This window comes from Phoenix dactylifera, chromosome 8 (assembly GCF_051530095.1).
Source record: "Phoenix dactylifera cultivar Ajwa chromosome 8, Ajwa_hap1_PhDact_Kaust_v1.1, whole genome shotgun sequence".
NCBI classification, from domain to species: Eukaryota; Viridiplantae; Streptophyta; class Magnoliopsida; order Arecales; family Arecaceae; genus Phoenix; species Phoenix dactylifera.
Genome location: NC_143197.1, coordinates 27,101,751 through 27,118,165, shown reverse-complemented (window position 1 = coordinate 27,118,165; position 16,415 = coordinate 27,101,751). Strand labels below are relative to the sequence as shown.

At 37.3% G+C, this 16,415-nt stretch overlaps 1 protein-coding gene across 1 annotated transcript; it reads right to left on the bottom strand.

Annotated features, from left to right (window-relative positions):
• Positions 1-3,796: 3,796 nt before the first annotated feature.
• VAR3 (zinc finger (Ran-binding) family protein) lies at positions 3,797-14,485 on the bottom strand. The gene is made up of 5 exons (XM_039124854.3): positions 13,831-14,485; positions 13,525-13,642; positions 11,207-11,490; positions 6,028-6,126; positions 3,797-5,908 (listed from the first exon to the last, which is right to left on the bottom strand). Exons 1-5 carry the CDS (start codon positions 14,292-14,294, stop codon positions 4,168-4,170), a joined length of 2,706 nt encoding a protein of 901 aa, XP_038980782.2. The 5' UTR covers positions 14,295-14,485; the 3' UTR covers positions 3,797-4,167.
• Positions 14,486-16,415: the final 1,930 nt, after the last annotated feature.

Below are 16,415 nucleotides of genomic sequence, written 5' to 3'. Positions count from 1 at the left end.
ATACATCTAGATTCTCTATTTGATTTTCATCATATGCAGACTAAAGATCATTTCGTAAATAAAATTCTAGTTCACTACTTAAAGATGAAGAAGATGAAGAGAAACTTGAAGCATGTGTGTGTCTTCTCTGTGCAATGAATGAAAAAATAGATGACGAACGAGAACTACTAGAATAAGAAATAGAGGTTTGTATTTGTGTTCTAGATCCACGAATTTTTTCATCATATATAGCATAAATATCATAAAGAAGTTGTTTTACCTCATCTTTAGCAGATTCAGAATCTTGATTCATATTTTCAGAATATGCATCAAGTAAAATTAGCACGCCATTTAATTTAACTCTAGGATCAAATACAGCAGCTAAGTTATGCATAGGACATATCTTGTCCCAATACTCATTCCATTTAGATTCCATTAGGTCAATAATAGGCATTAAAACATCATCATATCTATGTTCTGCAAATTTTTGACTAATTATATATGCTTGTTGTAAAAATGAACATGAAGTAGGGTAATAAATACCAGAAAGAACATTGGTAGTATTATAAAAACTAAGCAAAAAATCTTCCAAAATTTTTCCTTTATTCCAATCAGTTTCAGACAATGTAAAGCCTAATCCACGATCATTAATATATGCACTTAATAAGTTTTTATATGGGTATGCATCATGTATCATGCTATATGTGGAGTTCCAACGAGTAATTACATCAAGTTTAAATTTTTTAAAACGTTTGCCATGATTTATGCATAATTCCTTAAATTCTTGAAGTCTTGATCTTGAAGCATGAATAAAAGAAACTGCATTTCTAATTTTTGAAATCACATCTTGAATCATGCCCATGCCAGCTTGAACAGAAAGATTTAAGATATGACATGCACATCTAATATGCAGTAAATTTCCATCTAATATGGGATGCAATGAGTCTTTTAATAATGCAACAGCAGAATTATTATTAGATGCATTATCAAAAGTAATAGACATAATTTTATCATTAATATTATATGAACATGCAGTTTGATAAATAATATTTGAAATTTGTTGCCCAGAATGTGGAAAATCAAAAGCACGAAAAGCAAGAATACGTTTATTTAATTGCCAATCATTATCAATATAATGAGCAGTAATGGCAATAAAACAATTACTACCTACAGATGCTGACCAAATATCAGAAGTTAATGAAATTTTTACATTTAAAGTAGAAAGTGTTTCAATTAAATTTTGTTTCATTGCTAAAAAGTTGGTCATAGCTACTCTTCTAAATGTACGCCTACTAGTTCTTTTGTAAACAGGTTGTAGGTTTAATTGAACATATTCTTCAAAATTAAAAGATTCACATAAACTAAAAGGTAATTCATCCTTAACTATCCATTTTACAAGTGCTTTTCTTTGATTTTCATGATTATATGCAAAATTACCTACAAGTAATCCCCTTGTATATTAAGGGTACTTTGAGTTTGAGCATGAGAATCATGCATCCTATGACTCTCTTGATGTCTTTTTAAATGCCCTGTTCTCCCACTACTACTACAACTATAAAGTTTGGCACATTTTTTACATCTAGCTTTCCAGACTCCATCAACCATAACTCTATCAAATTCATTCCATACAGCACTAGTCCTCTTACGAGAAGAGGTTTGATCTTCACTCGGTTCACCAGTTCTAGAGGAACTAGGAACATGGGATTGGGGATTAGTTTCTTCTCCCTCAGAAACAGGAATGCCAAACTGACTTTCCTCAAAAGATGACATATCTATGATTAATTCAAAAAATAAAAACTAACCGCAAGAAGGAATTGAGTAGAGGGTCGGAGGGCAGAGGCAGAGCCGAGATTCCGAGCTTCCTCTTGTGCTCTCAACAGAAGCGACCTTCTCTTCTCAACAGGAACCTCCTCTTGTGTAGCACTTGAACAAACTAAAAATTAAATTGCTAGAAAAGCACTTTAGAAGAGAGAAATAATAGCAGTAGAGAAGGAGAGAATGAGAGGTTTGGTGTGGTGAGAATGAGGGAGGAATGGGCTATTTATAGAAGCCCAAAATTTTTTTTTTCCAAAATACCCCTCAATTCAGCCGTTATTGGACTGTTGGGAGGGGTAAAATGGACTTTTTCCCGAAAATAGCCGTTGGAAACGGCTATTTTTCTCCCCCCTCTCCAGACGGGCCGTGCCGACACGGCCCGTCTGGAGCCGTTGCGGGCCGTGCCAGGCACGGCCCGTTTGAAGCCGTTGCGGGCCGTGCCTGGCATGGCCCGTTTGCGCCCGTTACGGGCCGTGTCTGGCACGGCCCGTGGCGTGCCGTGCCCGGCCCGGCCCGCCAATAGACGGGCCTGGGGCCGGGCCGGGCTGGCGTTCCGTGCTGGACGGGCCGGGCCAGGCACGGCCCGTTTAGTCCTTTGGCCCGGTGGGCCTGGGCCGGGCCGGCCCGGCACGGCCCGTTGCCCAACACTATATATGAGTATTAACATTCAATCTTATCATCAAAGTTTAATAGCAAGAAAGAAGATTAATCAGTTATAGATATGCGAGTGGGAGGTTCAAGTCATGAGGCTACGAGACCACGGTTGCAGTCACTCGATATGCATGCTTACTTGCAAGCTTTTGAGGACTTTAGTTTGAAACTCGGCCTATAGCTTATGTGACCCCAGCCCCTAACTTAGTCTACTCCAACCAACACTTTTTAAATATCACCAAGCGGTGCCTTGTAGTGACTTGGTTGGCCTACACAGTTGTTTTGACTATCATTCAGCTTTCCTCGGGCCTTGCCAGGTGGCATTATCTTGTTGATCTTCATGCCATTGATTTTAATGTCATGTAGGTAAACTTATCGAACGCTTGACTCCAATTAGTGGCCTCTACACTCCTGTGAAATCAGACCTTACCAAGGTTGGAGCCTCTTACTATTATTTCCCAGCTCCTGGCTTTGCTACATGGCTGCTATCTAACTAGTATTTGGGCTTCCACGGTTAGGATATGGTGTAAAGACAAACTTAATAGAAGCTACTCAAATATCATGCAAATTGAAATTAATTGCTTTTTCAGTTCATGCTGAAGCAAACCTGCTTCTTTTGCTGTGGTGCGCACATAGACAAGCAACTAATAAAACATTACTTGTACATTTATTTTAATAAGAAAATCTGGTAATTTTGATGTCTAAAGAGAGTTAAGTTTGTTTGTTTTTTTTTTCCTGTACAACAGATGAATTAATTACTTAAAACGAATATAAACATATCCATAAAAATCAGAAAATAAAATATTAAGAATTTACTGCAGAAGATGTGTGGAAAAATTCCATAATGTAAATTCAGTATGATCCGCCGTGTAGCCCGCCACCATTCAATCTACAGCATTGTTAGCTTCTTTCTAGACGTGAAAAATCTAAATAGAAGGCAAAACACAGTAAGTTATTTGAACGGATATAAACGGCCCAGGTAGGATAGAATTGTCTCATACCGACAAATCGCATGCTGCCCAACGCATTGAACCGTAGCATACGCATTGTCTTCTAAACTTGTCCAAAAAATTTTTCCTAGAGAGCAAGGGTCACCTTTGATGAGATGCCGGAGAATATCTAATTTCCATTGAAAGATTGGACCAGTTTGATATTTATTCAGCTAATAGAAGGCTCCACACCCTACGTTGCCGCGAACCTCCTTACCGCCACCCGACACGAGTTCAAGTGGAGATTACACAACAGTAGATTTGTGCTTCCAGCTTAGGGAAACCATCCACAACCATTTTAGCACATGTAACACAACCACTAACTATAGAATCACGTTTAATTTGCAGCAAAAACCATTAAGTGGCCTAACAAATATGTGACAATTTTCTGACTCGCTTGATAAACAAGCAGTCATTTGAGAAGTGTTTCATGTAAACATTACAGCATGTAATATAGTTTTCTTATAAAACAGTATTGCTTATGCAACAGAACGCAAATTTCCCTGCATTAACTAATAATATTGCAGTATAAAAACTAACGTAAATATAGACTCATGTTAAATCCAAACCGATCAAAGGATACACCTCATAGATTCTTCCTTTTTTCAGTAAACGCGCAGGTACTTCCTTGATGTCACAATGTAAAGTTTATCGTGATAATATTTGAGAACAAATTTTACTGATCAAATCAGTAAGAATAAACCAGAATTAATCATGCAGTCCGCTTTCTTTTTCAGTTGGCATCCTTCTCAGGATCAGAACTAACAATTGGCAGATTTCTTCTGTACTGAGGAGATGTCAACCTCCTTTCCAATGGAGTCTTCCTCTTGCTCACAACAAATCTGTTCACTCCCTTTCTCATAGGCATTATCTCTGGGAAGTCTTCATCAGGAATGTTGCTAAGCTCCGATATGTCCTTTATCTGAGCAACCCTACGAAACCATCTCTCTGCCTTGGCCTCCTCAGACATGTCCAAAGGATCAGGTTCCTTGACAGCAGATCCTTCCAAACTCTTCCCAGACAAACCCTGGTTCCAGCTTTCTCTGGAATTTTGAGAGTACTCAGATTTTTGAGGTGAGCTGGCAGTAGAGCTGCCACCATCCAATGCACTCTTTTGGGTATATTCACTCTTCCAACCCTCTTTGCTATTCTTCCATGAATTATTTGGGAGCTGAGCTGAAGTTGTGGTAGCCCCACCATAACCTGCATCTGCCTTGCTCTCATTACAAGTTTTGCCAGATAAGTCTCTGCTATGGCTCTCGACATTAGGCTGACCGTCAGGCCACTGTGATGTATTTCCAGCAGATCCAAAGTTTGAAACCCTGGTCTTAGCTTCTTCCGACTTCTCAGGGACAATCTGAACCTTTTCAGGTGGAGCTGCACCTTCTGAGGTAGATTCTACAGTTTGAGAAGTTTCTGGTTGCTTGTCTTTCTTTGCAAAGTAATCCGGGGGGAAAGGGACAAAGGGGACAAAATTGGAGTTATTGGCTTGCTCCAGAGCTATGCGTCTCTTGTACTGTGGTGATGTCAAAGAACGGTCTTTCTTTTTGCTGATCACAAATCGGTTCTCACCTTTGCGCATCGGCATGATCTCAGGGAAGTCATTATCAGATACTGCACTTGACAAATCTGTGACATTGTTGAGCTCTGCAACTCTCTTGGACCATCTTTCAGATGCATCAGATGATCCATCGTCGTTCTTGCTATCAGCTGGGTTTCTAGAGCTCTCAGCTACAGATTCACTCAGCTGACCAGTCTTCGTGGAAGCTTCCTTATCTGGGAATTGTTGGACATCATTGTTTGAATTCTGAGATTTACTAAACATATCTGCAGGTAAAGGCACAAAAGGAACATAATCAGGATCTCCCCTTTGGTTTGCCATACTCTGCCTGAACTCTGAAGAATTAAATCTACTTCCAGCTCCAGTATTAATCTCTCCAGCATCTGACTGATGATTTGTTCCTGGTGATGTTGAACGACCAAGTATCCTGTCTAAAGTCTTGCTGATTGATGACTCAGAAGTCTTGTCAGATCCCATTCCACTCAAACCTCCAGGCTGAGATTCATTCCCCTCCAAAGAACCAGTATTACCCAAATTACCTCTATGTTGAGCATTCGCCAACCTCCTTTCCAGAGGTGTCTTACGTGTGCTAACAACAAATCTATTAACCCCTTTTCGCATGGGCATAATCTCTGGAAAATCTTCATCAGCTATTGCACTGCTCAGGTCTGAAGAATCATCTAGCTGGGACACTTTGCTGAACCACCTCTCAGCCTTCTCATCATTGGCAGCCAGCTTGCGCTCAATTTCAGATTTATCAGTGCTGCTTCTGTTGAGGATCTGTTCGACATTTGAGCTTCTACCATAACCCAAACCAGCCCCTGGTACAGTGGTACTTACTGAGGTTCCTCCAGGACGCTTGCAGTCACACCTTAAGCATGACATGTTCCTCCCATAATTGAAGAAATCACATCTGGAGGAAGTTTAAAAAATAACAATAACACCAATTTCCCGTCATAAAGAATCAAAAGCATATTTATTAAAAATCTAAATTTCATGGTGAAACATAAAAGATTGTCAAAACAGGCTTACTGAGGACACTCCCACTCTCCACCGGTCACAACCCTCTTTGGCCGCTCCTCATTACATTCAAGACATCTCATATTCCGAGCAAAGTTCATGAAACTACACCTGCATGACAAATAATAGTACAAGAATTAATTCATTATTGTGCATTTAAAAAAAACCAATAAAATGTCATATAAGTTTTCCACATTTAAAACACATCGGATAACCCTGTTGAGCTTAACTAAAAATCATACAAGTAATATTGTCATAAGGTTAATGACCAAATTCCACTAAAAAGATAATAAATACTAAACATGAACTATTAGATCATTGGGCATCTAAGAGGCCTTCAGTTTTGTTAGTAACCATCATAAGATATGCAAGAAGTGCCTCCCTTCATGCATAAAGCCACCACGAACTCGAAATCAAAAAACACCAGAATATATCCCAGTACAGGTCAAATCAGCAGGACTCTTCACCTACAATAATTTCAAGGGAGTATTTTCAGGGGAAAAAATGTGCATCACACTCCTTGTAACTGGATCTGCATGATCAATGCTCACTTTTGCTGCATGTACCTCGTTTTCAAGGTACTCTAAAAACCAAATAACAAACAACAAAACATAAAGTGTGGAAGTCAAGCAATATCTCATTCAAGTGAAATTATATTTGACTCCATTAGGACCAACAAAATTAAAAGTCTCAATCAAAAGGTGTTCTCACCACATCTCAAACAAGTGGATCCCTTCTAGATAATGAACAACTAGTGTTCTTGAAGAATGACCAATCACTAATACACAAGCCGGGTGATCTGTCTGTTTGACTAGAAGTTGCACAATCATGGTTGGCATATCAAATTTGAAAACCACATAGGTGTTCTAATTCTTACCAAATAAGCACTTTAGGAGAGATTGGATTATCTGCCGCTGGCCATGCATGGATCAATTACAATCTCTACACTTTGGAACTTCAACACTAGTGTGGTTTAAGAGGTTTTCAAGCATATATAAACATAAACCACCTAAACAGTACAGAAGCCAAACCAACCTCATTTCAATGTGGGCCATATGTAAGATTAGTGGGATCTGCACGGCTATAGACATAGCTGTGGTTTGCATGGCTGGAGGTGTCTTTCACTATTTAGGTTCAGCCTTCCCTCTTTGCCTAACAGAGAAGCGAAATCATCATGTACCATCCTCACATTGTCTCCAAGGTGGAGAGATCTCAGATATCTTCCTTGTTAGGATTTTTAACCATTGTTACAATGAAGGGAGACCTTTCACCTTTTTGAGATCTGCTCCATTAGGGGATTGAGAAAATTTTGAAAAGGAAAGAAAAAGAGCTGCACCAGGCAAATATTCAAGACTCAGATAAAGAAGTTGATTTTTCAGCCAACAAATGATCGTGTTTACATCTTTGAAGTAATACTTAATTAAGCTTTTATGTTGGTGTGAAAAACTAGATACATTACCATACTAGTCTGACTTTCTTTTTCAATTGTTCTTGAACAATGAAATGGAATAGAGTTCCCCTATTTTTACCAAGAATACATACACAAATTGTATTTTTTTTATTGTACAATACACAATGAACTTAACATAATTACCTCGACTTGGTTTGTGTGTCCTCAATGACTAATTGGAAACGATCTACCTATTCTCATGCAAATTGCACATTGAATTTTTTATGTATGCATTCTACAATCCAAGAAAGAAGAAGAGATACTATACTAATAAAATAAAAGACCAAGCAACAACCCTTTTTAGTAAATTTGTTGGAATATTAAAGCTTTTCCACTTAACACCCGTCATTTTTTTTTTCCATCTCACTTCTACTGTTTGGATTGTGCGACCAATAGAATACAGGTCATAGAATATCTCATAATTGTATGTTTAAGAAAAGAGAGTTGTCTAAGGAAGACAAAGACAGTAGGTTATGGAAAAGGGGGAAAAAGTTGGAAAAAAATGAAAAATTCAATGGAATTCCTGATCCAATAAAGAATCCCATTTTGGATTTAGTATGGATAAAATAAAAAATTTTCTTATGTTATACTATTCAATTCTCGATGATGAATCAATTTGATAGATCAGATAATGTTATTCATAATATTGATCTGATTCAGTATCATCATTAAATCCATGTAATGTACCAGAATATAATACAGCATATATGTATATCTTCCAGCTTTTATCTACCAAAAAATATCACAGATATATAGGAAATATACTATTAACAAATTCTGAATCGTGGATACATATGTATCCTTGACATACTGAAACAACTGCCATTATTGGTATTAAACTAATAGCAATTCATACAAGCTAAATCTTCTAATTGCGAATTGGGCCAAAGAAACAACTTGCATTAATGAATTTATTTGTATCTATATTAGTATTAAAATGCTCGTCCTCATTCAAAAAAAATCCAGAGTTTCTTATGTTGTTTTCATTGCAAAATACTAGATTTCTATGCACAAAATTCCAATTATGAGAATGAAAACAAATTAGAATTCTTGATGCTCTACGATGACTCGGAGATAGAATATTTTCAGGAACAAAGAAATCATACAAGCACATGTTTAAATAACTAGGGTGGTAGAATGAATGAATGAATAGGAGAAGAAGGGAAAAAAGGAGTGAAGGAAGTGACTAAGGAAAACAATTTGAGAAGTTAATCACAAGAGTTTATTGAGTGTGCCCGCATATACTACATATATAACACTCGGTTGATTGGATTTTAAGTCAAATCTGGTCAAGTGAAATCGACACAAATATACACACATATGCATATATATGTACATGTATTAGGCCAACCAGATTTTAAATCGGATCTCATAGATGAAATTGAAATAATTGTCTTTTTTCTTGTTGAATATGATCTACTATCTTAACCTGCCTACAAACCAAAAATCAAGTAATTTGGAGACTCTTAGCTTATACATCAAGCAGTCAACAATAGATAATTTAAATAACATGATACAATGCACCTCATTTAATCAAAATAACACTTAGTCAACAATAGATAATCTACCTTAAGATAAACAAACCAGAAATACTTAGTCATATTTTGTGGAACAATCAGGAAAACCTTACAAAAAAAAAAAAAATCCCATTGCTAACATGTTGCTGCATGGCCTAGCCTGACATAAGTCATCTAAGTCATGCAGATGACATTGTTTTAAGCTAATCTAGATAGAATAGCATTCCATGATTTATTTAAACATTAGTCAAACTGGAGTTGTAGTTTCAATTCCTCCTCCCAAACTATACCAAGCTTGCAGTTTAAGTAAAATTTCATTTCGAAACATGATATAATATGACAGCAGGTACTATAACATATGATACTATGTTTACTATATTCACCAAGCTGACTGATATGCAACACTACAAAAATATGTTGACTAGTAGATATTAGAACCTAGACTGTTGGAAATTTATGTTGCCTACAGTATTTACATTCCTTCTACTCAATCTCAATTCTAATTCATACATGCATGCGCCCTTTCTCTTATGTTTTTTGGAAACAACAATTCAAACCAAGAGATATGAAGTTATTTTTTATATATTTAAAATATAAACAGAGTAATCCAAAAACAATGATAATAACAATACTCTTTTTGATAAATAATAAGTCGTGGCCAAGCCAGGATTTTGAACTTTGGGGTGAGGGGGGGATGCAACAAGTAATATATATATATACATACATATATATATATGTGTGTGTGTGTGTGTGTGTGTTAATCAAAATATTTGAAAAGCTATTTTATTTGAAGAGTAAAACTCTTCTATATAACACTCTACCAATTCAGCAACAAGTTTAAGGATTCAACGGAGAAAAGGTGAAAAATGTTAATTTAGCCATGGCATCCTCTCCCTCGTCTTCTCAGATCATAAACCCTTTCATCGGTTCCCCACTTTTGAGAGAAAGATTAGGATAAACTTTTGAAATATTATGTTGAATAATACAATTGCTCTCCAACTAAAATGAAAAAATAGATACAAAACCAAACTAGGCTCTAAGTAATCCAAGTTGGGAAGATCAAATGAATAGGTGGACTTAGAGTAGCAGAGATTCCTTTTCTTTTCTTTTCTTTTTTTTTTTTTTTGGGGGGGGGGGGGGGGAGTGCCACATGTGGTGGGATAAAAAGTTAATGGGACCAGAAATGTGGCTTGACAATGCTAAGTGGGCTATATATACAACTAGACAATGCTAAGCAGGACAGCAGTGCGTTAAATAAATGCTAAGTGGGACCATTTCAGCCTACATGCAGCCCGACCGTCAATCGCAGCCACATATGGCAAATGCTTTGCAGTCAAACGGCCAAACCCATATATGCAACCACAACACCACATTTTAAAACATCGATTACATCATTCTGTGTGAGAATGTCTACTAAGACATAACCATAACCATCCAGACTATTTCCAACTATTTATAGCCAGCGTTATGGATCCTTATCACCAAGCATTCCTATTTAGGGCTACTTCTAATGTTATCCCAAGTTTCCCCATATCTTTCTTCATAACCTTCATCTATATTAACTTAGGTTTCCCCTTCTTACTAAAGCCTCCTTGTACATATCCTTACCACATTAATCGATTTCCATCACTTTATCCTTAATTTATACAACTCCTACATTTCCTCAGATATATTCATTTTCTAATCTATCTTTCTAGTTTTACCACACATCTATATCAATTCTCATTTCGTAATCCAGCTGACGAACCAAAATATAAGCCGGGATGCACGAATATAATAACTTAACCATTTAAAGTGCAAGAAAAATTTTCCAAGACATGACAATGAATGAAACACCTGGAATTATATCATTACAATAATGATGAAACATTAACACATAAGCTAACAAAATAATGCAGCATGATCACACGAAACATATCAACTTCCATGAGGTATAAAATATAAATGGTAAAACAAATTGAAACTTTTGAACAACATATTGTCGAATTAATTTATTGAATAGAAACTAAACAGCCAAACTTACAAAGAGCCCTTATAAATTTATACTTAAGAAAAGGGTCATATGATTTAGCCACCATGTATAGAACGTATCGATTATTAATAGGTGAATGTAATCAAGGAAATTCAAAGCATGAAACAAGGATTCTGTTAAGGCATGATAATAGGGTTACGTAAAAAATAAACAAAATAATACTAAAAAAAGAGAGATATAAAAGCGACTTACTTTGGGCAAATCCAGTCACCCCTTTTCATTTCAATATTTTGACCAAGAGGCCTTGAAAACTGTTCACGTCTTAGAGGTGCTTGTTTTGGAGCTGACTCGGTAGAACTGGGTTCCCAACCAGCTGAGCTCACATTAACCAACTCAACTAACAGGTTCCGCACTGATGCTTCAATAAGTTCTCTAGCTTTAAGGTAGTTCTCATCTAAAGTAATAGGATGGTTGCACGCGTAGCTCAACAAATACCTCATGACATCAACAGTTTGTGCCATTGCAGATTCCAATACCTAGTATATTCCCAACAATTAACAACTGATTTTGGTTAGCAGAACTATTTCACAAAAATGTTTATTTACATGAGCCATATGCGGATCAATATTTAAAAGCATGACTGGACTGTCAGGTTGAAACAGGTTTGACTAAAACCAGGTATTATTTGGTTCAGTCGAGATTTAAACAAAATAAGTCTGCAACTGTTAGGGCCTGGTGGTATCCAAAGTTCAGAACAATCAATCTGCCGAAGTTGCAGATGGGTTCAAACATCAGGGAAGGGTGTCAACAAAGGAAATGAGATGACCAGTTGGTATATGCACCAAATGCAAAAGCCTTGTTAAGTTCCCTTCATAAAGCTACATAACCAGCATACTACTAAACTTGTTTTGTCAACAGTAACCTCATGAAATGCTCAATCACAATTTGCAGCATTTCTGCTATTATGATATTAGGAAACCATACGATTTAACTGCAGTATCAGCCAAAACCATTTCCAGTTAGACTGGATATGTTTCCCTTTGGTGGTCATTCTAGTACAATGACAGGGATGGATATTTACATAGATAGTTTATGAGCAATGCAGTCGTCTGCCTGCATAACCTTCAAAGATCTATATATTTACTTCTCAAATAGTTGAAGGGCCGTACTTACAGTCTAAACGTTCGATTTAACTTTAGTGCACTGAAATTTGTGAAAGAAATCAAGCCATTCTTGAGTACCACAAGCAAAAGCCTGAGGGATATGCATGGAAAACCAGGACACCAGGAATCCCTAGGATATCATAATGAAATTATGAATGAGATCATGAGGATACAATCTCCAACAGATTGGAAAGGAACTCATCTGTCATGAAGAACCAATCTCTCTCTGAAAATGATAATCTTCATTGAGATCCATTTATAACTAGAGTACATGCAAAATGCTGGACATTAAAAAGTATAACTAGATTCCAGAGTATCTCCAAGCACAGTAGGTTCTCCATCTACAATTAGACCATGAAAGGACCTGATCAAATTTCTAGCCGTAGCAGGTGCTTTACTACCAGGAAGACCTATAAATCACAATGCCCAAATGGCTGTCTCCCCTATCCTAGCAAACTTTCTGACAATTATTTGATATATACCTCTCATACAACTTGGAAACCCACTGCTTAACCAAAAGAAATATTAAAAGCAACAAGGAAAATGTTTAAAGGTGGATAATTGGTTGTAGCTATATAAAGTAAGCAGAAAAGTTGGAGAAAATATATAAGCACAGATTTGGAGAGAGTTGTTTTTTTTTTTTTTTAGGTGTGTGTATGTTGTGTTGTGGGGGGATGCGAAAACCAAATCAGGGTGCACTGAAATCTCCCCTGCCATCTATTGGCAGCATGCCGTGTCCCTACAATCTCCATCATTCGCTTGAAAGCCAACACCTGATGACAATTCAAAATTGAAAAGAATCCACTGGTGGCGCACTCAAAAAAAAAAGGATTATGGGTAAGCCTAGTGCTCAAGCAATGGATGAACCTTTAGATACTGCTTATGTATAACAATATACATGTTTCCTTTTTCACTGCCTCTTATTTGTCCTTCCTCCTCCAACTTTTACCATCCATCACTCTTTTTCCTCTGCTTCATCTTGCATATTTTCTATCCTAAACTTTCTTCAATTCATTTCATTTACCAGCTCTTGTGACTCATGGTCCATCAAAAGACCAATGACTTTCTTACAAAATAGTAATGAATTTAGAAACAACTTAGGCACCAAGCTGGTCCACAAAACTTGGCATTGCTCATCTGGAAGTTGGCAGAGAAGTAATAGATATAGATGACATCTGATAGAAAGTGCCACTGAGTAGCAGGCAATACAGACTCAACAGTTCATGAAAGGAACAAAAAAAACGTGATAGCCAATTTCATACCTGGCAATGAAAAATCTTAAAGGAATGGAAATCATTACCATCACTATGCAGCAAACGCATAGCATGGGACTAGCCATTTTGGCAAGATACAAGTGAGAACGAACAAATATTTCTGAAACTAGCTATTTTGACAGCTGGAACTTACATTGGCTCCATCGCCACTTAAGAATGACCTCAAACGCCTGGTTGAATTCGCACCGTTCCTAAATAAGAACGGCGATCCATTCTCCACAATAACCTTAAGATCCTTCTTTGGCAGCAGCCTAATCATTTTTCCAAAGAAAAATCAGATGATGCACTCATATAAATAATCAATTTATTGAAATAAACAACCGCACAGCAACCTAAAGCCACCATTTAAGAATTCTATCCAAATTCATGATCAAATAAAGTCAAAATCAAAAAATTCCCACCAGAACGAGCAACTTTCAAGCAAAAGCCACCACATCACCTCAATAAATCGGGCCGATCCCTGGCAAAAGCCAGGCAGGCCTCAGCAGCTTTCACGAACTCTTCCGACAGATCCTTGTGGTCCAAGAACGAGAAATCATCATCACCAGCAGCCACAGAATCCCGCCGGTCGGAATAACCTCTGGCCACGAGATAATCCACCAGCTTCGACCACTCCGGCCACGGGTGCCCGGCCCTGGCATTCGGCGGGGAGACCAGGGGCTCCCCATAGCCCTCCCTGGCAACGGCCTGGGTGTGGACCTCCTCTGCGGCTCTGACGGAGAATCCAGGCCGGGGGCGGGGGGCGGGGGGGACGAGGCGGCGGTGGGCGGAGGCGGCGGCGACCGAGGAGAGGGGAGCTATGTGGACGCGGGAGTGGCGTGCGAGGCGGAGGGCAGAGGGACGGGGGTAGATGAGGGGAAAGGGGGTGGAGAGGAGCATGAGGAGCTTGGAGGCGCCGCCCATCACGTACACCGGAGCATGAAAAGGAAGCGGATTCCGGTGGGAGGCGGCGAGACCAGCGCCGGATTCTGGAGGGGCAGGGGGAGGCGGAAACCTAGGGAGTGAGTGGTGTGGGCGAAGGGATGAGGGGGAGGGGGAGAGCGAGGGTTCTAGGATGGTGTTTTCTTTTAACGGAAGCTTCTGGATGACGGAGTGGTGTTATCTTGGTTGGCAAAATAGAAAAATATATGGACCTTAGGATCGATGGATGAATTGAGTACTTTCGTGTGGGCTATGGAAAATTTTTTCTCAAAATAATTCATCCTCGTACTTTTTTTTTTTTTTTGCCAAGCATGTCTTTTTGTAGTTTATAACAACATTGACCTGACAATAATATATAACTTTTATTTGTTAGAATATATAGTTTTTACAAAGATAAAAAGGTTAGCAGCCATTTCCTTTATTTTTTATTTTTTAAACTTTTTCTTGATGTCATTTAATCTTTCTTGTACTTTTAATTATTGTTGTTCCATTTAGTCAGTTGAAATTTGGCTCGACTTTCTCTCTCTTGCTCTAATATTTTTAGAAAAAATATAAAATGGCCGGCAGTAGAGTAATTATGAAAAAATGTTCAATTCCTAGATTATTATTATTATTGTTATCATTGGAGTTGCCCCAGATGACTAATCTATCTTATCATATTAGATACAAATTAAGTTGGACAAATACTTGATTTTTTTAATGTTGGTATATAATATCGAGTATGCTAGTTCAATTCCTTCTTCTTCTTTCTTTTATATAAGATTAGTTCTACCTAAATTATTTGATTTTGGTCTACATCAACAGGCGATTCAGATTAAATTTTATATTTTAGGAGAGAAAAGAAAAAAAGAATCCATTGATGATACCGAATAATCTTCCCATAAGCTCTAATACATGTAAATTCGTTTTTTTTTAATGAATGGTTAGGAGATTGTGAAGCTTGCAGTACACCAAACCTTGAGAGAGGATAAAAAGCAAAAAATGATTTATGAAAATTTATATAATTAGAAGATGAAGAAATGCTTAATATCATAGCTTCTAATAGAAGTATAGAAGAAAACCAAACCTAACTTTAATATAAAAAGATCATTTGCTACCAAAGAATCTATTCATGGTATAACAATCAATTGCCCTTAAATAATTTTTCTTCAATATTTTTCTCCACTAAGTGCCTTATTTTGTACACAAATAATCATCTAAGAATTTATTAATATTCCCTTTACATGTTACCCATCGAAATTGCAAAGTATAAATTATTAGTTGTCTCCACATTAGACTTATACTCAATAATTGATAAATAACTATTTATACACTTAGCAAGCTACTGGTAGTTACTTGATAAAATAGATATTTCAAGAAAATTGTGTTACCTGATTTTTCCATCTAATCAACAATAAATAGTTTATTCTGAAATTAAAAGGGTTACGTGCAAATTAATTTTCTCAGGAATTAATGCATTATATATTTCAGGGACTTATTAATAAACTTTTCTGAACATTCAGCATGGACATAATTTATGTATAGACCATGTTATGTATTTGTTTTTTGGAACCTATGCCGTATTTGTTCAAATGGGATTCGATAAGTAATTGAAGATATAAGTAGGGACTACGAAATAACTCTTCCATCAACTTCAAATCCATAGAGTACTGGGGATCCATTGCGACGGCCGTCGCTTACTTCAACTCCGGAGCCATTTCCAAGAGCTACATCTCAGCCTCTATGGTGGAACACGCAAACCGATCTCAACCCTAAGTCTCCTTGATCCGAGACTCACGTCTCAATCACCTTTCGCTCATAAACCCTAAATTTGTTCCGAACAGTATCTCTACTTGATGCCCTAATTAGTCTCCGATGCCGCTAAATGGGTCAGAGTGAAGGGCTATTCAAGTCATCGTTGCCGTGAGTTTTAACGTTTTATACACTGTGCGTTCTTTCTCACATTAATTTGCTTCTAATAATTAATTTTAGTGATCTTTTTTTTTTTTGCCCGAGAGAAAATTTTATTCTTTAATTTTTTTGTGGTTTAGATCTCGGATTCAAACCTAATGGCTTAGTTATCAGATGTAATTTAAGTTGGGTGATTTAAAAAATTCCAATTTT